Below are 22742 nucleotides of genomic sequence, written 5' to 3'. Positions count from 1 at the left end.
AGAAAAGATAATCCATCGTCAGAGATCTTGGCTTTAATGACAATGCAATCAAGTCACAGTTTTCAGTTCGTCCAATTACTGGTAATATTCAGTGTAATAACAGTAATATGATGGATATTGAAAATATTCCTTTACCAAAAAGAAAAAAAATAGGTTAAAGTCATTAGAATTAGAAACCAACTTTGAGCGCTACTATTTCACATTTGATGATAAATTAAAAATTAAAAGGTTGTTTTCGTAACCACAAAATTTTAAAAGCATTATTTGTCATTTAAGATCTATAAATAATTGGCAAAAAGGCAATGTGTTTTTATTCAAAAAATATCCCTGAAAAATCGGATTTTTATGATATAATAAAGGGTCTTCCATTAAGTAATAAAAGGGGTGGTGGGAACTTTATTTCTGATCTAAAAAACAGAAAGGGGAGTGGTCTTAATAAAAATGTGGGTGAGAATTTTTTACAGAACACAAATAAATTTGAATAGAATTCAATTCTAGTGCGGCTTGCGGTCAAATGTGCATTTTTTAACAGCTATTTTCCTATTAAAGGAAAACTTATTTTTTGACAAATCGAAATTTAGGTTTTTTAAAGGTCTACGATTATTTAAGCCTGATTATAATGTAAGCTTTTATTTGCACAAGATATATGTATGGGATTTTACCCAAAAATATATGAATGCATACAAAGAGGGTTCAAAGACAGCAAGAATGTACACAATTTGTCTCTCAATCACTCCTAAAACTTGATTTCATTTTTTTAACATAAACATTAAATTTTAAATTAAAAAAAAAATTATGTAACAAAGAAATGTTGAATTATCTCAAAGTTTTTTTGATGTTTTAAAACTTATGCTGGTGAGTAGATATTTGATGTTTTAAAACTTATGATGGTGAGTAGATATTTGATGTTTTAAAACTTATGTTGGTGAATAGATTTTGTGATAAGTATCTGTACTTTACTGTAACTCTTTAAATTTAAAATTTTAAAATTAAATTTAATTTACTACATATTTCAAAAATTAAAAAAAAAATATTTTAAACTAATTTAGCTCAATATTTTATGCAGATTTTTAATCTGCAAAAATAATAAGTTTCTTAATAAACTTTTCTAAATATTTGTTTTTAATTAAAAAAAAAACAGAGCTTGAAAATTTAATGATCATGGTAAATAACTCTCCTATCTCATAAAAATGTTAATTAGATTGTAAAAATGATCCATAAAATTTTGATTTATCACATTTAATTAGTTCCGGCTACAAATCTGTCTTTTTTATTTATCAAACCTACTTAAATGAATCAGCTACTAAGTACATTTCATTATTATTAAAAAAAATAAAACTGAAAGTCAAGACAAGTTGTTTAAAAACTACACATTTTGCAAAGCAAATTTTTCACCAAATTTTTTTTTGTATTATATAAATATTAACTATTCATTTTCAATTTTGGAAACAGCACGCAGTCAGCCATTACCCAAAAAATCACTATACAATTGCACATCTGATACTGTTTGTTGCTGTTCTTGTTGTTGGGCCAAAGCAATAGCAGCAACAATTTTTTGTTGCTGTTGCTGCTGTTGTTGTTGTTGCTGCTGCTGTTGAAGCAACAGTTGCTGCTGTAATTGCTGCGCTGACCAATTCTGATTTATTCTTTGCGAATTAAGAGCTGCAAACTGTTGAGATATACTAATTTGAGATTGTAGATGCTGATTGATTTGAGAAATCTGTGATTGTTGCTGATTCGGTTGAGTGTACTGATTTTGCTGTAGTTGATTTAATTGCGGTTGGGTTAACTGATTTTGTTGCTGTTGTTGTTGTTGTTGAATTGATGAATTAGTCTGCTGCATCTGTTGTTGTTGCAAAAGATATTTTAGCTGAGATTGCGATGTTTGCTGCATCTGATTTTGAGAATTTTGTTGATACTAAAAAAAGTATTCACGTGATCATTAGACTTTGCAATAGACTTTAGACAAAGCAATACTTTATTTTAATTTGAAACGATCTGCAAAACTATAAATGTAAAATAATTATAAATTTAAAAATGTCAATTGATTTTACCTGCTGCTGCATATACTTTTGACGGACCATTAACTGTTGGGGTGTCAACTGTGGATTGTTTGAAGATACAACAACATTTCTGGGAGTTTGTGTTTGGACTCCAATGTTCTTAAATAAATTATAAAAGAAAAGCCTCAAAACAATCTAACTCAAGATTGAGCAATCTAATTTAAAATACAAATAAAATAAACAAAATGCCAAATTACAACTAAATCATACAGGAAAATTTGGTTGCTTTACAGCTCGAAGTTTATCTTCAGCTATAATAGCCTAAAAGAAAAAACTATTAAAAACAATTATATAAAGATAAAATAATTAAAAACATATATGAATAAAATAGCTAAAAACATTTATACATGTAGTAGAAGAAAAACAAACAAAAAAAACACCTTAAGTATGTCCCTGTGACGTAAATTTTGGCTTTGTCAAATTTTTTTTTTTTTTTTTGCTGGCTATTAAAAGGTTTAAAAAAGAGTTTTGAAATGTTTTTATAACTAAATGCTATGTGAAAAATTTATAGATTTACTCTTATACTCATATACTCTTATATATCGTATAGCATATAAACTTGGGACAACAATCTTTATTCACGTCATATTCTCCCCATCTAAGGTTTTAAAAATGTTTTTCAATTCCAGTAGCAATTTTTAAAACTTTGTTTATTTGTTTACAAAATATCTCAAAGCAGCTTAGACATATCATAGTTGAACTGCCATTTTTCACTATCAAATACTATTTTCAAGTGAAATATATAAAACCTTTGACTAAATAAAAAATCTCTAGGTTACAAATGATTTTATTAAAAACACGATTACTTATTAAAATTTTATTAAAGACAAAATAAAACATTTAATATTATCAGATATCATTATTTCTTGAGTGTATCTCTTTATTTGTAAAGTTTTGAATTTAATATGGATTACTTAAAGTGATTGTTTTCTTCCAAACGTAAAAAAGCCTAACAAAATAAAAAATTTATTTTCAGCCATTTTGACAAATATTTCATTTAATGGTCGTTTTCACTAAAACTCATTGTAGGAATGATATTTTTTATGATTTATTTTGGATATTTAATTTTAAAAATGTCATTTTTTTCATAAATATTTTTTCAAACAAATCTTTTTTATACTTAGCAGCTAGTTTTAATTTTAAAATAATCCAAAACTTTTTTTAAAATCTAATAATGTTAATCAGCTAAAAGCTGTGTTAATGTTAGCTTGCTGACAAAGTTTTGTAAATGTTTTTGCAACGAACTTTATTTACAAATAATGTTGGACCATGAACTGGGCTTATAAAACCTTTGGACCATGAACTAATAATGTTATGCCACTAATAATTGTTTTCCATTTAACGCTCCATTTCTAGGTCACTGCGTTCTATTTGAAAGAAACATCTTAAAACATTGTCGTTAATTCCAACTGAACTGTTTTATAGAACTTCAATTTCATAGAAGTTTTCCGTAGAACTTCAATTTCATAGAAGTTTTCCGTAGAACTTCAATTTCATAGAAGTTTTCCGTAGAACTTCAATTTCATAGAAGTTTTCCGTAGAACTTCAATTTCATAGAAGTTTTCCGTAGAACTTCAATTTCATAGAAGTTTTCCGTAGAACTTCAATTTCATAGAAGTTTTCCGTGGAACTTCAATTTCAAAGAAGTTTTCCGTAGAACTTCAATTTCATAGAAGTTTTCCGTAGAACTTCAATTTCATAGAAATTTTCCATAGAACCTTTCAATAGAACTTCAATTCCATAGTACTTTTCCATAGATTTGATATAGACTGTAAGACAGTAAATGATGCATGACTTTATTTTTAACTACTTTCTCCATTACTTTGCACAGCACAGAAGTAACAGAAACTGGTCTGTGGTTATGTGTACCTATGATGGAACCTCCTTTGAACAAAAGGAGTCACATTTGCTACATGCTATGCCTTTAGTATCATTCCTTACTCTATTGATTTCTATACAAATAATTTGTTCAACATTATTGACAACACTGAAGATTTTAGTTTTATTAACAACACTGAGGATTATAATTTTATTGAACACACTGAGAATTTTAGTGTTCTACCACTACGGCATATTAAACTAAAATACTTATTTTCAGTTTTCTTGTATTTTTTTTTTAACTTTTCTTTTAGTTAATAATTTTGATAATTAAAAACAAAACACGCACTGATTCTCAAGTTTTATTATTAAATGTATGTACTGTTTTACATTTAAATATACATAAAAATGAATAAATTTAATATTGTTTTCAAATAGAATAATAATTATATAAGTATAAATATAAAATATACCTTTAACTGTCCAACAAAGTGTTGCTAAAATAATTGAAAAGAAAAAATTAAAATCTTAAAAAAAATGTAAAAAAAGAATTTATCAAATTCGTGGCTGCAACTTAGTGATAGGATATCGCATAGTTGCAATTTTATTTAGTAATATCACTTTATAGATAATATCAATTTATGGATCTTGAGCTTGAAATTTTTACAAATTGAAAATTGTGTCAAGATCTGAAAATATAAGATTTTCCACCATCAGATTTTTATACAATATCAAATAATTTTAAGTTGATACCTGCAACTTTATTCAGTAAGGGTTCAGTAACATAGATATTATTTATTGTTTTACAATACGCAAATCAGGTAATATCATTATTTTAAGCTCTCTATTCATCATTCTGATTTTAATTCAACAAATTACCTGATCATCTGGAACAACCCCAAGAAAACACGATTTCTTTGGACTGTATATAAGTAACAAAACTCGAATGGGCACTTGATCAGATGGATTATTTAGAAAAACACAACCAACCTAAAAAAAGATTATTAACAAAAAGACTTGAAAACTACTATATATGCAAAACTGTATGTAATTAAACTGTATATATATATATATATTGTATGTAAGTAAACTGATTATATTTTATGAAATTTTTGAAAATATTGAATTCTTTAACCCGCTTAAATTATATCTACAAATGTGTGCAAAATATAGTAAAAAATTACAAATTTTTGTCCCGATGTTCCTGAAACCCCTGAAGCTGGACTGCCATTCATTATTCTACACATAGATTGCAAAACATCATTGTCAGTTGGGGAAAAGCTAAACGCCACTTGTTTAGCCTGTTTAAGAAAACAGGAAAGATTATGCTGAAAATTAAAAAATATTTTTAATTTAAAAATCTAATTCCATCAGAGATTTTTTCTGAAAATTCTATAACTAGATCATAATAATTGGAAAAGACATTTTAACATTTATTAAGATAAAGTATCATTTTACACAAAACATGAAAAATATCTAAAAAGAACAAAATAAAATACAACAAAAGTACTAAATAAATCTGAGGTATTTTACACAAAACATCAAGGTAAAAATAATTAAAAAGAGCAAAATAAAACACAACAAAAGTACTAGATAACTCTGTGGTATTAACTGCATATGTAAGTCTCTTGGCCAATCATTTGTTTGTCTAAAGTAAATTTTTGAATCGTAAAAAAATAAAATGCTCAGAATAGTAAAATCTTTATAATTGTTAAAAAAATAAAATTATATAAACAATACATTTATAAAAACAAAACAATTATGCATAAAATATAATTATAAAGAAAACATAACTATGCATTAATTATAATTGTATAAACTACAACAAACAATTTTAATAAACCAAAAAAAAAAAAATAAATAAACATACAAATTTTCTGCAGTAGGTACAGTTGCTTTACATGGCAATATCCGTGAAATTTTTCCACCTTCTACAGTTAAGTTCTAAAAGTAGATATGAAACTTTAAACAGAGACTTATTATTTAATATAAAGGATTGCACATTTTTTCAACTCACTGTTTCATTCCACTGTAACTGACCACTCCAAACAACTTTTCTTTGAAACTGTTGTAGTTGTAACTGAGATTGTTGTACTTGTGGTGCCATCTGTTGTAGTGGTTGTTGTGGCAGTTGTACTTGGGGCTGTTAACATGCATAAATATTATTTGGTACACTCTTGAACAGGACTTAGTTCATTTTAAGCAGACAGTAATTAATTTCAAAGTAATTTAAAATGTCAAAGCATAATCTATTAATTTCAAAATTACACAAATTAAAAATTAAACAAACTTAAGGATTAAAAATAAAACAATTATCAGGAAGTAAGCAGACATATACTTAATAACTTAAGTAATAAAAACCTTAGTTAAGTATTTACATACTTCATAAATTAAGTATGTGAATATTTAACTATTTCATCATAATGACTATATTGAAACTAATTAAACTAAATTTAAAAAAATGGAAAAGTATGTATTAATTAACTAGGCTGACCTGTCAAACCCAAGCAAAATAAAAAATAAATTTGGAAGAGAAGAAGGATAAAAAAATTAAAAAGATATATTGAATATTTTGAATTTAAATGTTCAGAACAAAATGAAAACACTATAGTAAAGCGCGTAATAAAAAAAAATAAGAAGAAGAATAAAAACCACACATGCAATAGAAATGAAATAAACTCAGATTCTTGAGGGAAAATTATAACCCATGTGTTAAGTCTAAAAAAAACTTATAAAAAAAATAATAAAAAAGGAAGTTAAACCACGAGCTGACAGTTTGTCAGGTTGATGCTTTACATGATTATGCTATATTTGTAATAAGTTGCAAAAAACTTATTAGATATAAGAATATAAAATAACTCAGAAAACAATAATAACAATGGAAATAAAAAAATAAATAATAATAAATATAAAATAAAGCAAAATGCAAAAATAAAACAAAGGCAAAGTACCTGGATATGCATGTATATATACATTCACACACATATAATACATACAAACATACATACACGCATATATATACATACATACATTACATGCATACATATATTACATGCATACATACACACATTCACACACACAAATATATATACATACATATACACACAAATATGTATATATATATATACATACATATATATATACATATAGATATATATATAGATATATACATATATATATATATATATATATATACATACATATATATAAACATATATATATATACTAATAGATATATATATAGATATATATATAGATATATATATATATATATATATATATATATATATATATATATATATATATATATATATATATATATATACATATATATATATATATATATATATATATATATATATATATATATATATATATATATATACATATATATATATATATATATATATATAAGAACCAAAAGGGAGGTAATGGTAATATTTAATGGTTATATTGAAACAAATCAAACTAATTACCATTGAACCAGAATTTGGCACTAAAGATTGACCCATTTGGAATGGTTGTAAGATGGTCGATGTTGTAATAACCTAAGAATAAAATGACAAGTAAAGTGTGTTAGTAAATTCTATAAAAAGAGTGCTCAATGTCCTTAAAAAACAAAGCAGATGAATTTATATACATATATTGTGTGTATACAGGCCCGCCGGACGGCAGGCACAATGAATGATTTTCACCCAGGCGCCAAGGCTTCAAAGGCGCCAAATTTTCATTAAATAACTTTGTTTTCTTTTTGAGAATATGAAAATATATAAATTTATAGGAATAATTAAATAAAAATTTATATACTTATTTTATGTAAGAATAAGTTATAAAAATATAATAAAACTATAATAACTAAAAAAAAAATTTTCAAAATTTATTTGTTTGCGTCACAATGGTCGCAAAAAGTGACCAACGGAGTCGTCCAGTTACGTAGACTTGGGAGATGTGAAAACAGAAGTAGATTGTAGATGATGTCATTGGGTAAGAATCATAAATGAATGCAAAGACTATTTTGTAGGAGGAATAAAATTTCTCAGGGATGGGGTGAACAATAACTCACACTCTAGTCATCCTAAACAAATGATAAAACAATGGTCTTTGAGTAAACAAGTCAATATAGATCCGCTGGTTTATTAATGGCAACCATGGCTAAAATTACACTAGAAGAGACACCATATGAAAACAATAAAATAAACACCATATGAAAACAATAAAATAAAATAAGTAGATAACAAAATATTAAGTAAAATGATAAAAAATGATAGTTCAGGCAATATAAAAAGAAAAAATAGGCTGATAAAAAATAGGTCTAAACTCTAGATAATAAATTGAAAACTGATAATCACCTGTGTGACATAAAAGTATATAAATGTCATCAATGTAACTAATACATAATATAAAGCTCACAAAGCGCTATTATACATGGGTGTAAGAAGTAAAAAAATGTTGATGCCATGATAACCAATCAAAATTAAGTAGTGGATAATGGTGATCCCCCTCCTCAGGAATGCACTGCAATCACCAATGACGTTTCGGAGAGCCTGAGACCTGCACTAATACCACTAATCAGGGGCGTGTCCTTGTAACAGATCTCTCCCCTTGCACTCTACGTCATGCTAGTCAATATTGCAATATAGTAGGACTACACTACATAAGTCAAAAATCCCAATCCCTATTCCAGTTTTTAATACAGCTCCAACATTCTTAGAGACCTCATGAGGGATGCGCGTGGTGTGAATATAAACAAATATGTAAATACATATAAACATAATGTACACTTACACTAGAAGAGACAAACGTGTACACATGCATGTATGCGCATGTATTAAAATAAACAATTTTAATGTATAGAAATAACACAAAGCAAATAGAAAGTAGTAATTAATAATTATGAGTAACATACCGTTTCTTTTATGGCTGAAATATGTCTTATAAATATAATAAGTAAATACCACTCATAAACATCAAAATTAAGTTAAGATGGTTTGTGGTTAGTACAAAAGTAGTTAGTAGAAATTGTTGTAACTCCAATAGTATGGAAAATATAAATCTTGCCTGGTAAGTAGAGACAATAGCTATCACACAAACAGACTCAGATTAATTAAAAAATGATTAGCCAGAGATAAAAAAATACAAACATATAATCAATTGGCAGAGAATAGTGAGAAAATAAACAGATGAGATAATAAATGCAATTTTTTACTTAAAACTTATAACCACTGAAAAATGTAACGTTAAAAAACAATATTGTTGACAAAACGACTAAAAGAACGTTAGTGAAGACTGTATAGTGCAAACCGAAACAAACTTAGCGACGTAAGATCAAGAAAATTAGATAGAAACAAAAAACCTAATGAGATCGTGATATGTCTAAACTTATCTAGTAGTATTGTTCAGTACATTCCAACCAAGAATACATTTGTTATAAAAATACGCTAACACATTTTTTTTTGAAAAATTTTGGTGCTGTTATGCTTCTCACAAATATATGGTCTCATTCACACTTTATATAACAAATCTGAATAAATATACAAGGATAAGGTCAAAAAAGGTTATGAACAAAAGTATATAATAAAGAACAAAGATTTGATTGATTGATTTTAAAGACTGTTGATGTCTACAGGTGTGATAATGTAGTGCATTAGTATGTTCCATTTGGTTGTCTTGTATGGTCTCATTATGTTTTCGTTCACTTTCAAATTAGGTGAATAGAAAGCTAAACACACTCACTCCTTGCGCTTATGGGCTAGCACATCAGAGCCAGAGGTATGACCTACAGAATGGATTTCAATTGATCAAATGCACACATTAGTCACCGTAGGCCACAAACCATCACTCTTAGCCAAAAGAGCTACTGCCCCGTGCTGGTGTGGAATGATGCGCTATGGAGTGAGATTTTAGATCCGAGCACATAGTCAGCAAGTGCTAATCCGACGTGTATTGTGGAGCTTTCAAATGAACGTGTGCGTGAGTGTCAGCGTAGTCATTAGGTTATGGAGCACCGTAACCACATCCAGCGGGATAGCCTAATGTCCATTTTGTCATTGTGGTGTACATTGGAAAAAGTCAGGGTTTGCCAGCCACAAAGAATAAATTTATTTATTTACGTTATGTAAGATTAAAAATTTATAATAAAACTATAATAACTCAAAAAATTTTTTTCTAAACTTTCTTAAATTTATTTAGTGCATATTTGTGTACTATTTTTAAAATGTTTTAAGAACAAACTATGCACAGAGCCACTGAGAGGCAGGGGATATAGGGGCATACATGCTCAGGGCGCAATAAAATAGATTTATGTGATGTGCATAGCAAATACCTACCAAAGAATTATAGTTTTAAATTACCAAAGAATTACAGTTTAAATAATTTATTTATCTTTTTTATAACTAAATGTTTAAATGAAGTGTTGACCAAGCAATCTCTACACAGTTATTACAATTTTACAAAAAATTTACAAAAAAAAACCTTCCAAAAGTGATGCAACTATAGCAACCAAGTCTTTTAATGCTTTTAGGAAAATAAGGGGATTTGCATCAGATTTTTAAAAGGCTGAAAATAATTTTGATTATTTTTAGCTTAATTTCATGCAAGACCCTTAAACATCAAACATTTTATCAAAATTTCATTAAAAGTATTTTATGATGGGTCTCAAACGAAGCAACATAATATAAAAATTTCAAAAGAATATATATTTATTAAAAACATCTTAAAAAAAATTAATTCAATAAACCGTAACAAAATATTTATTTTATGTTAAAAAACCATAATTTTTATGTATAAATATCTAAAACAACAATTTTCAAAATATCCAAAATGCAAACTTTTAAATTTTTTTGATAATATTAGGGAACTGTCATATTACTATACTAGGGTGCTTAAGAGTTTTACCTTATTAGGGTGTCTTGGGCAACGCCTAAAATATATTTTTTAATAAAAACTTTTTAATTTTTAATTTTTAAATATTTATGAGCCTTGACTGAGTACAAAATAAAGTTTAATAACCTTTACAAGTATAAAAAACTTCAACTTTCACTTAAGAATAAAACAAAACAATAAACATTTTTTTATATTCATGGTTCATTGCGCTTGGAAGTTCAAAAACTATTTTTATTTTATAAACTGTAATTTCTATTACTATTCTGTAGTTTCTTTATGTAAAATGTTTTTTATTGTTTTTAATATTTTTGTTATTATTGTTATTATTATGAGCTTATTTTAATTATAGTTTTTATTCAACTTAAAAAAATTTATTCATTTAGTTCACCTGCTGCAATCATTTAGTTCACCTGCTGCAATCATTTAGTTCACCTGCTGCAATCATTTAGTTCACCTGCTGCAATCATTTAGTTCATTCAGTAAGATCAATGGGTTAAAACTGATGTGGCAATTTTTAGGAATTTTGAAGAAACTACACAAATTTGAAATTTTTAAAAACAAATGTTTAATCATTTGGTGAACTTTGTACACTTACTTTTCGTGCACATACTTTGTTACTGGTTAGTGATATCTTGACAAGTTCTTTAACATTTTTTGAATTTTTTGTGACAACTGTACAAATTTGATATATAATTACAGTTAACAATTTTAAATAAAGATACGATATATACAGTAGCATCCAAAATTGAACAAACTGTTTCTTACAAGTAGATATTTCTTACAAGTATGTCATAATATTGTACAATTATGAAAAAGATAACAAAAATTCAATTATGGGAGTGATTGCTCAAAATTTTATTAAAAGAATGCAAACAATTGGCTCAAAAGTAATTGGACAAACTAAATTTCAATTAATTTTAAAACCTTTTTTTTTTAAAACTACTTTTTGTACATAGTACAAGAAAATTTAATCTCAAATTTCAGGCTTCAATCTCAAATTTCAGGTGCAAAAAAAAAAAGCTTTTTCAACCAGAAGAAACCTTGTAGAAAAACCAGGCTAGATTCAGCACAAGAAAGCAAAAGCTTTCAAACCAAGGAAAAGCTTGGTGTCAAGAAGATGCTAATATAGAGGCTTGTATACTGCAAAAGCTTTTTTTTTTTTTAACATCTTCACTTTTAACTCATTTTCAAGGAAAAAAATTGGACGAATAAGAATTTTTGAAGCACTTAGGAACAGTCACAGGGTGAGACCTGGTTGAATGACAATTAAACACAAGAATTTTAGTGGATGGCACAAGAGACACTAGCTCTTTAGAGCAGCACCCATTATAGTATTTATAGAAAAGAGAAAGAGAAGCAACATTACAACAATGTGACAATGTTTGAAAGTTGGCTGCAAAAGCAGGTTTAACTATGTTTACAATACATTTTTGTGCCTTGTCGAAAGAGAAAGGGCATCATTCAAAGAGCTCCTCCAGATGTGGCAACAGTATTCCATAAAAAAACGGACTTTTATAGATTTATAGAGATAAATAATAGAATCTAGAGTAAGAAAGTGTCTGGCACAATAAAAAGATACAACTTTAACAAATGCTAATTTTGTAATGGATTTGATATATGGTTTCCAAGAAAGATCAGAAGTAAGAGTTTAGAAGTAAGAAGTTAATCCTAGAAGACAAAGGGTAGATGACTCATCGAGTACATTACATATAGGAAGATTAAGATTGTTGCAATAATGATTAGCTGAAAAAATGAGTTTTACATGAGCTAAAGTTCACCAGTCACTGAGAGCCCATGCTGTAGCAGAAGTGAGATCCTTTTCAAGCTCAAATGTACCCTCCAAGCAATCAGAGAGTGTTGGGTTATTATCAAGACAAGCTTAACCAGAAACGGCTCTAGATCTGTACTTAAGATAAATTAAAAAAACATGCCTAGACATAAATGGACATAAATTATATAAACTTCATTCACACTACACACAGCTCAGAAATTTAAGGTTTAAGTTTACTATTGGAGTACCCCAAAAATTTTAAAAATTATAGCATGTGGGGCATCTGGACATTTCATTTTCATATTAAGAAAAATCTGGGAGGTATCACATTTTTAGAAAATTGATATTGACAGGTAGCTTCTTCCCTTCTTAAAGAAATTTATTCTGATCAAGAGAAAAGTCTAAGAGCTCAAACAATTCTCAGATTAGGTAAAATATTGTTAAATAAAAATAGTTATGATATAATTCCTAAAATAACAGTTTGTCTTATGATAAACTATTATTCTTAAAATAAACAGTTGTTTTAAATTAAGGAGGTAAAAGTATTCATATTACACTTGGTACTCCAGAAAGATATCAGAGAATGATTCCTTACAATGAGGTAGAAGCTTTGGTAACTACATTAGGACTTAATCAGTTTAAGTTTAATGAAATGTTAAAAACTTTGAGGATGGTGTAAAGTTTGAGTCAAACAATGGAGAAAACCCTGGATAAAAAAAGTAAACTACTTTTGAAATATTGTGTCACTGAATTATTAGACATTCAAGAAAAGGAAAAAAATAATGATTATGCTAAAGTGAAGTAAGACTTAGTATATATTGAAGATATTACAATATTTCTGGATTTTGTAATGAAATATTGAGGGCAGGTACCACAAAACACATTTGTAAAGATTGGGATGGATTCAGGTGTTTATATTTTAATAACAATCTTTTTGAAAACATATTTAACCTTTCTCTTGGTCAGTTTAACGAGCAGACATCTGAATCTTGCCATTCCAAGATGAAAAGTGTAATAAACAGGTTTGGAGTTTTGCAGTACAGCAACAAACATAAGGAAAGAGGCAAAAAAATTGCTGAAGTGTTCAGTTCAAACAGTTTGTAAGTTATTGAATATACATCAATTGTACATCAAAACACAAACATTATTGAAATCTTAAGTTAAAAACATTTGTAAATTTATTTAAAAAGACAATAAAAATACGTTAGTGTAAACAATTTTAAAATATTTTATTTAGTATTTATTATATTATTATTTATATGTTAGGTTATTAGGCAACTATCCATACAATATACTATTCTGCTAAATTACTTATATACTGTTAATATGTTCTACTTTACAAGGCATACTATGTTCCTAAATTAATTTCAAGCATATTTAAACTTTTTTCGCCAACTTAAAGCAGTCTAATGATGTTGATGTATAAATACAAAATTTAAAAAGCATAAAAAGTAGGAATAGAAAGTTATTTTAAGTTAACTTTACTATTCTGTCAGTAAATTTAGTTTTTTTAAATACGAAAAAAATGACTTTTTAGCAGATTTTCAATGTCAATTCTGAGCTGTGTACACATTCAGACTTATAAACCAAATTCAAAACTATAATAAAGAAAACTTATATTTCCTTCATAATATTTTTCTTTATAATATGTCTTTTTATGATACTTTTCTGTGTTGAAGTATTTTCTTTTTAGTAGATTTATATTTTACTATTTTTGTTTGTTTGTTTGAATATGTCCTACATAGACAAAGATACCCAAAAGTGTCGAATTAGATTTTGAATCCCAGGCCCTTGTAAAGTCTGCTGTAAAGGCTAGGGATCTAGAATACCCCAAAACAAGAAGACTGTGACATCAACCCAAGTCTGAAAAGGAAATAAATGACTAAAGTCATCTTTTAGGACTAAGATTTCAAGTGCCTAATAATAGAGTTTCAGACTTCTTTATTTCTTTTCTTTTTTTAATTTATTTATTTGAACATGTCACATCACATTTTAAAACTTTTCACAAAGCTTACACTTGATGATATTTCAATTCCTTTGTGAAATCAAAAATCAATTTTTTATTTAAATAAGTTGCCTGTGAAAAGAAACTTATTTAAATTAAAGTTTGTATAACGAAAACTTATAAAGTTCTCTTTAGCAACCTTGCCGGCACATTTAAATATGCTCTTCACTGTTTTATGTAAATTGCTTGAAGGGTCATTTATACTGTGAAAAAAAATAATAACAAAATAAAAAACATTAAAATTAATCAGAAACTTGAATGCAATTTTTTGAGAATAATATACTTGAGATGATGTATTTTGGGGAATGCTTGATACAGATTGATCATCCAACTTTAATTTCTTAGAAACCACACTTATATCTAAAACATTTTAAAGTTAAAAAATATTTTTAAATTTTTATTTTTTTTAAATACTATTGTATTTCCAAATCATATTATCATGTTGTCAACTTACATAATCAAATTATAATTATTTTCAAATCACATTATCACACTAATAGGTACATTAATTAACTATTTATTGATCAAAATTTACCTGCAGTTTCATTATTTTCCACTTCAATCACATCTTGAACTAAAAGAATTTAAAAAATATGTTATCGGTTATTGGGAATTTTTTTTATAATTACCAATATAAATTTTTTATAATGACCAATATAAATTTTTATAATACCCAAATAAGTCAAAAGCTACAAGAAAAGTAAAAAAAAAATTATTTGAGTTAAAAATTACAAGAAAAGTGATAAAGAAAAATCTTTTTTTCTGCTTGCGAAATAATAAATTTTAAAGTTTGAAAAATCAAAAAAAAAATTTTGATAATTTTTTTTTTTAATTAAAAATTAATTATAATCAGAAAATTAGAAAAACAAAAATAAGGATTTTTTTTTTTTTTTTTTTTTTGCATTTTGTACATTGCTTTTTTTTTTTGCAGTTAATAAAACTGAATAATTGTTATTTGAAAACCTGGAAGTTGAATTCCTTTAACAAGCACCATATGGTTTGAATTAGTTGCATATTGAGTAGATTTTGCAAAAATGTTTGAAAAATCAGAATACAGCTAAAAAAAAAACTTTATTAATAAAGTAATGATCAAAGTAAAAATCAACTTAAAACGATCAAAGTTAAAACAAGTCAAAATATGGCTATTATATATAAATATAATATATATATATATATATATATATATATATATATATATATATATATATATATATATATATATATATATATATATATATATATATATACTATAGATGTTTTTACCTAAATTTGTAATACAAAACATGGCTCTCTCACCTGACTTAAAATATCATATGACAAAGAATCAATCCGAAAATAGAAAATAACTTGTTATAAATTGTAATGAAAATTTTAGTAAATTGTGTAAAAAAGAATTTATATGTCAAAACACTATGTTTTGGTATTTCTTCATAATAAATGTTGCAAAATACAGAAGAAAAATCTCAAATTGCAACAATTTGTGCTCTAAAATGCAGTTTTTCAGCATTCAATATGTAATAATTTATGACAGCAAAAACTAATGCTCTAAATATCTCCTGGTCCAATCAACTTTATATAACTGCCATAGTGTGCCCAACTGGTTGAAGTCTCAGTGAAAATATTTGGGGTTGGATGGACCTTAAAATGTGCAACACTAAAAACACACTTGAAGAATGTTCTTGGAAGCATAATTAAATTCTAAACCAAACTAAATTAAATTCTAATAATTAAATTCTGAACCAAACTAAATTTTAAGAGTACTACGCATGAAATTGATGCCCAGGCTTATAAAAATGTGTGTTACTATTAATCATATCAAATCTTTTAAAAGATAAAAACTCATTATGTTTTGCATGATACAAGGAAACATTATTAGCCAGAGGAACTGAAATCAGTAAAGAATTGCATGTACAATATGAAAAATTTCCACAAAAAGAAAAATTGTCAAAATATTATATTCTAACAATTTTCCATAATTGATGCTTTTTTCCAACAGCTTTTGATATAAAAGGTCTAATCCAGTTCCATTTGTAAAGTAAAATAGTTTTATGAATAGAGTGCGTTTGAATTAGACATTTAGCTTTGTAGAATAGTTTAATATGTTTAGAAAAAATTATTTTTCAGCTTTAAAAAAAATTATTTTTCAGCTTTATCTTGATTATGATTATAGGTTGTGTCTGTTTTTTAATTTTTTTACTTTAAGAATTTTGAAACTGTTTAAAAAGCCTTCACCTTTGTGTTGCTGTACGCTTCCGTCTCTTTATTTTCTTCCAAATCTAAATGGTGAAGCACAACTAATTTGCTATTTGATGGTCCAAATATTTTATGGACAGACTTTAAATGCCAACGTTATGTTGCCTGTTAAATCGCCAAAACATTTTATTTAATAATTTACTATTTTCTTCAGGATATTTTTTTTGCAATGTTGACAGATTACAAATTTATTATCAATTAAAGGCGCATCTGCATAATCCTATATATATGATTTAGTTGCTTTAGATTTTTTTCTTTTCTTTTTCTAAACGTGAAAATGTTAATGTTATTCATGTTATTTACATTTTTTAATTCTTGCTCGATAAACGACATTTTAGAAGTATATATTATGAATACCATTGTTTATTTATAAAAATTTGTGTATGCATTTGACATTTACGAATATCAATTAATCTTAGTTATATTGTTAATTAAACATTTTTGGTTCATAAAACATAATTAAATACATCTATATTGACCTGTTTTATTCGGGTTTTTTTTCCATAAGTTACTGTTGCAAAAGAATTTATTTCAACATTTAATTACAAACATTTTGATAAATAAGATGTTTAATTTTTACAACCCATTTCTATCCATTTAGTGAACAAATTTTCTTAATGGACTTATTTAGTTTTTTTAAATTGTTTTCCCTAAACAAAATGTTGTTTAGGGAAAGGCATCAAAAGTGCTAATTTCATATGTTGCAAAAAAACTTTATTTTGAAATTCAAATTGTGAAATGCTATATTTTGAAATAAGTACTAATGAAATGGACATTGATGATTTTAAATGTTTTGTTCAGATTTAAAAAAAATTAATTTTTTTTAAATCTAAACAAAACCTTCTAGTTTAACAACTCTATTCTGAAAATATTTACACAACTCCGCTTTTCTCATTTTATTAGCTGACATGTTAGATATGTAATACATTTTTAACCTTAGGGTAGAAGGTAAGATAAAGTTTTTAATCTCAGGGTGGAAGGTGAGATGAAGTTTTAACCTTAGAATGGAAGGTGAGAAAGTTTTTAACCTTTGGGTGGAAGGTAAGATGAAGTTTTTAACCTTAGGGTGAAAGATGAGGAAGTAGATGGTAGATGGTAGATGGTAAACAACTTTTTTTTAAACTTTTAAACATAATATTATGGAAAAGCTAATAAAATAACTTATTGGTAGTATGTGACAACCCTCTCTATTAGGAAAAATGAGGTCGGCAATAACTTATCGACTTCAATCTTTTATATGTCAGCATCAGGACGGCAAAAAAAAATTAATAAAAAGGTCTTAATATAAAACAAAGAAACGAGGTAGGAAAATTTTTTTGCCAACCTAAAACACTTTAAGGTTGGCATTGCCGAATGTCGACCCTAATTCTGAGGGCTTATGTGATATAAATCTGTGGTGTTGTTTGCTAGTGGTAGTATGTGATATGAATCTATGGTGGTATTTGCTATAGTAAGTGACCAGGGTCTCAGCCCCAGCTAGAAATAGGACTTTTTTGCAAACAAGACCCCAGTCCTGGTAGACTCATAAGATTTAGCAGGGGTTAATAGCTAAAGCTAGGAAAAAATTTATAATATTATATATAGTATAAATTTATGCATACATTTACAATATTGGCAATAAGATGTAGATGTAGCTGATGTAGCAACACTCCCTTGTAGCAGCAGGCTATAAGTTAATGTAGCAGAAATAAAAATAAAAATGTTAAGAATGTTTTTATTTAAAAAAAAATAAAATAAAAACTTTCTTTAAATTTGTGTTTTCATTGTTTTTTAAAAAACAATAAATTTAATTAATTCTCTCAATTAAATTAATTCAAAGAAGGTAGACAATTTTTAAAAGATCACGCAACAAAATTGGCATTAATGGAGAAAATTAAAATGGAGAAAATTAAAAAGCATCTCACACACTCAAATGTATCAATCTTAGAATATCTGTACAGTGCAACCTCAAAATTGTGAACTTCTTTGACATAACTCATAATCTCCGCAACCAGTCATACCAACCGTACTGCAAACCTGATAATACTTTAAACAACACACATACTTAATCTAACCACCCTCCTAGAATACTAAAACAACTATCTCGCAATGTTGAAATGAGATTGTCTGGAAATTATAATTACAAAGAAGTGTTTAAGAAATCTGTGTCTATTTATATTGAAGTACTGCGATACTCTGGTTATAAACACACTCTCTTCTACCAACCTAACCTAAAACAACAACAGAAGAAAAACAATACACGCAAAAAAATCTGGTACAACCCTCCTTTTAGTATAAAATTCACCACAAATATATAAAAATGCTTTTTAAACTTGATTACCAAACTTCCAATTAACCACATAATACATAAAGTTTTTAATAATAACACAGTAAAAATCAGCTACAGTTGCATGCCACACATGAAACCAGTAATAAATTTACACAATAAGTGCATCCTAAACAAAAATCCAACCATCAATAAAAATAACTGCAACTGCCTTAATAAAAACAATTGCCTTTTACTCAATAACTGCTTGACCAAAAATATTGTATACCAAGCAACTATCACTTCAGATAACTCTTCAATAAAAAAATCATACATTGGTATATGTGAAACATCCTTTAAACAGATATATGCAAACCATTTAAAATCATTTAAGATTTCTAAATATAAAACCAACACAGAACTGTCAAAAGAATTTTAGAATTTAAAAGATAATAAAAATCCAGTGGTTATTTGGAAAATATATAGGCGATGTGAGACGTATAACCTGACAACAAAATTGTGCAAGTTATGCCTTCATGAAAAATTCATGTGCTTTCATGTGCTTTCGTTTAGCACCACTTCACTTTATTGCCTTTCTCTTTATTCTATATCGCTCTCCTTCATCTCAAGACTGCACTCTTTTTGACATTATTTCTGATCATATTGACCAAGCCCTCTCTCTTTGTCCATCAGCTAATATAGTTGTTGTCGGTGACTTTAATGCTCACTACTCTGAATGGCTTGGCTCTAGTGTCAGTGACTCTGCAGGCATTAAAGTCCTCAACTTTTGCCTTTCTTAATCCCTAACTCAAATAGTCAACTTTCCATCTCGCTTTCCTGACAACCCGAATCATCTACCTTCTCTACTCGACTTATGTCTTGTTTCTGATCTTAGTTAGTGCTCAGTTTCTCCACATTCACCCTTAGGTTCTTCTGATCACAGTTTGATCTCTCTAAAACTAATATCTCATTCTTCTTCATCACCTGAATCCCCCTATTATCGAACCTCTTACAACTACAGTAAAGCTGACTGGGATTCTTTCAATGATTTTCTTCGTGATGGCCCTTGGGTAGAAATCTTTCGTCTTCCTGTCGACAAATGTGCTTCTTACATAACTTCCTGGATTCAGGCTGACATGGAATCTTTTATTCCCTCTCGACAATTCCAGGTCAAGTCTCACTCTCCTCCATGGTTTTCCTCACACTGTGCTGCAGCGATTGCCAATCGAAACCGTTACTTCCACATTTATCAGCAAAACAATTCTCCAGAAAACAGACGTCTGTTAATTACTGTTAGAAACAATTGCAAAAAGGTTTTGTCTAACGCCAAAACCCGCTATTCTCAGGTCATGAAATCTCAGATGTCATCTAAAAAGTTAGGCTCTCATGACTTCTGGAGAATCTTTAATAATATCAATAATAAGGGCAAATCTATAATTCCACCTCTTTTGTATGGTTCAGACTTTGTCACCTCACCTAAAGACAAAGCCGAATTGTTTGCTAAAAACTTTTTATCAATATCATCTCTTGATTCCACGAGTTGCGTTCTACCTGATATAGCCAACAAACAGGTTGATCCATTGCTTGACATTCATATCACTCCAGCATCTGTATTTAAAGTGATTTCTTGCCTCTACAGTTCTTGACTCTTCTACAGCTTGTGGCCCGGACAACATACCTGTTATTGTCTTGCAGAAGTGTTCTCCGGAGCTGTCATCTATACTCTCAAAACTATTCAACAAGTGCTTACCAGAGTCTTGTTTTCCAGCCTGCTGGAAAGCGACATCTGTTATCCTTATGTTCAAAAATTCTAGAGAGCGATCTGATTCGTCTAACTACTGTCCCATAAGTCTTCTTCCTATCATAAGCAAGGTTTTTGAATCTTCAATTAATAAACACTTAATTTCTCATCTTGAATCTAATAACTTACTTTTTGATCATCAATATAGATTTTGATCTTCGTTCTACAGCTGATTTGCTAACAGTAATAACTGACAGGTTTTATCGTGTATTAGATGAAGGTGGAGAGGTTAAGGCCATTGCTCTTGACATTTAAAAAGCTTTTGATAAAGTTTGGCATGCTGGTCTTCTCCATAAGCTTTCTTCTTATGGTGTATCCGGCAACATCTTTAAGATCATTGAATCCTTCCTTTCCAATCGTAGCATAAAAGTTGTCCTCGATGGACAACACTCTTCTTCTTATTCTGTAACTTCAGGGGTTCCTCAAGGTTCTATCCTTGGCCCTATACTCTTTTTAATTTACATTAACGATCTTCCAGATATTCTCACATCTAAGGTGGCATTGTTTGCTGATGATACTACCATTTATTCTTGTCGTGATAAGAAACCAACACCCTCTGATTGCTTGGAGGGGGCATTTGAGCTTGAAAAGGATCTCACTTCTGCTACAGCATGGGGCTCACAGTGGCTGGTGAACTTTAATTCAGATAAAACTCAATTTTTTTCAGCCAATCATTATCGCAATAATTTAGATCTTCCTATATTTATGAACGGTGATGTACTCGATGAGTCACCTACTCTTTATCTTCTAGGATTAACTTTTACTTCCAATCTTTCTTGGAAACCATATATCAAATCAGTTGCAAAATTAGCATCTGCTAAGGTTGCATCTCTTTATCGAGCTTGTCACTTTCTTACTTCGGATTCTATTCTCTATCTCTATAAATCTCAAATCCGGCCTTGTATGGAATACTGTTGCCATATCTGGGGCGGATCTTCTAATGATGCCCTTTTTTTTTTTAGACAAGGTGCAAAAATGCATTGTAAACATAGTTGGACCTGCTCTTGCAGCCAACCTCCAACCATTATTACATTGTCGTAATGTTGCTTCTCTTTCTCTTTTCTACAAATACTATAATGGGGACTGCTCTAATGAGCTAGGGTCTCTTGTGCCATCTACTAAAATTCATTCTTGTGTTACTCGTCATTCAATTAAGTGTCATCCTTTTTCTGTGACTGTTCCTAAGTGCTTCAAAAAACGCTTATTCGTCTAGTTTTTTTCCTCGAACATCAGTTCTTTGGAATTCCCTTCCTTCATCTTGCTTTCCTGATTCATATAATTTGCAATCTTTTAAGTCGTCCGTTAATCGTTATCTTGCTCTACAATCTTCATCTTTTCTCTTTCAGTAACTTCCAACTTTAATTAGTGGCTGCTTGCCACTAATTAAAAAAACTGAAATTATTATTAAAAAAATTGTCAAAATGTTGACATAGAAATAAATTCCTTCTTTGCCAATTTGAGACAATCGATAATATGATGCCTTAAGTCTAATTTAACAGAGTTAAATTAGACTTAAGGCATCATATTATCGATTTTTTGAAGTCCGATTCCATTGCATTGCTTAATTAGTATTTTTAAGGTTTTTTTAATTTCTTGATTTCAAATAATATATATAATTGCCGCCAGGCACGAAACTCTGAGTACCAACAACAGCCATATTTTTTTCTTTTTAATATTTACTAAATATTTCAGTTCTATTATATAAATCATTTGTTATCATTATATTGATCATTGTTAAACGAACAAGAGAATTTATTGTACATTATTATACAAAATCATTAAACAAAAAAAAATATATATATAATTTACTTTTGACAAGATTGTCAAAAGTAAATTAGTTACCATAATATATATTACTCCCTCCATCCGGAAATATGGTATACATTTCAACAAAAATCATAGAT

General features: G+C 28.0%; 1 protein-coding gene across 1 annotated transcript in view; it reads right to left on the bottom strand.

Moving 5' to 3' along the window:
- Positions 1–1373: 1373 nt before the first annotated feature.
- The window catches only part of LOC100215875 (mediator of RNA polymerase II transcription subunit 25), a 39223-nt gene continuing 17854 nt past the window's right edge, over positions 1374–22742 (bottom strand). The window contains exons 8-20 of the mRNA XM_065807445.1: positions 15503–15596; positions 15075–15113; positions 14823–14899; positions 7358–7429; positions 5899–6024; positions 5752–5825; positions 5472–5529; positions 5066–5209; positions 4761–4871; positions 4355–4378; positions 2274–2324; positions 2055–2162; positions 1374–1918 (exon numbers count right to left, since the gene is read on the bottom strand). Of these exons, the coding sequence (XP_065663517.1) occupies positions 1460–1918; positions 2055–2162; positions 2274–2324; positions 4355–4378; positions 4761–4871; positions 5066–5209; positions 5472–5529; positions 5752–5825; positions 5899–6024; positions 7358–7429; positions 14823–14899; positions 15075–15113; positions 15503–15596 (1437 nt within the window). The 3' untranslated portion in view covers positions 1374–1459. The remainder of the gene's footprint in view (positions 1919–2054; positions 2163–2273; positions 2325–4354; positions 4379–4760; positions 4872–5065; positions 5210–5471; positions 5530–5751; positions 5826–5898; positions 6025–7357; positions 7430–14822; positions 14900–15074; positions 15114–15502; positions 15597–22742) is intronic.

This window comes from Hydra vulgaris, chromosome 10 (assembly GCF_038396675.1).
Source record: "Hydra vulgaris chromosome 10, alternate assembly HydraT2T_AEP".
Classification (NCBI taxonomy): Eukaryota; Metazoa; Cnidaria; class Hydrozoa; order Anthoathecata; family Hydridae; genus Hydra; species Hydra vulgaris.
This window is presented reverse-complemented; position numbering and strand designations above follow the sequence as displayed.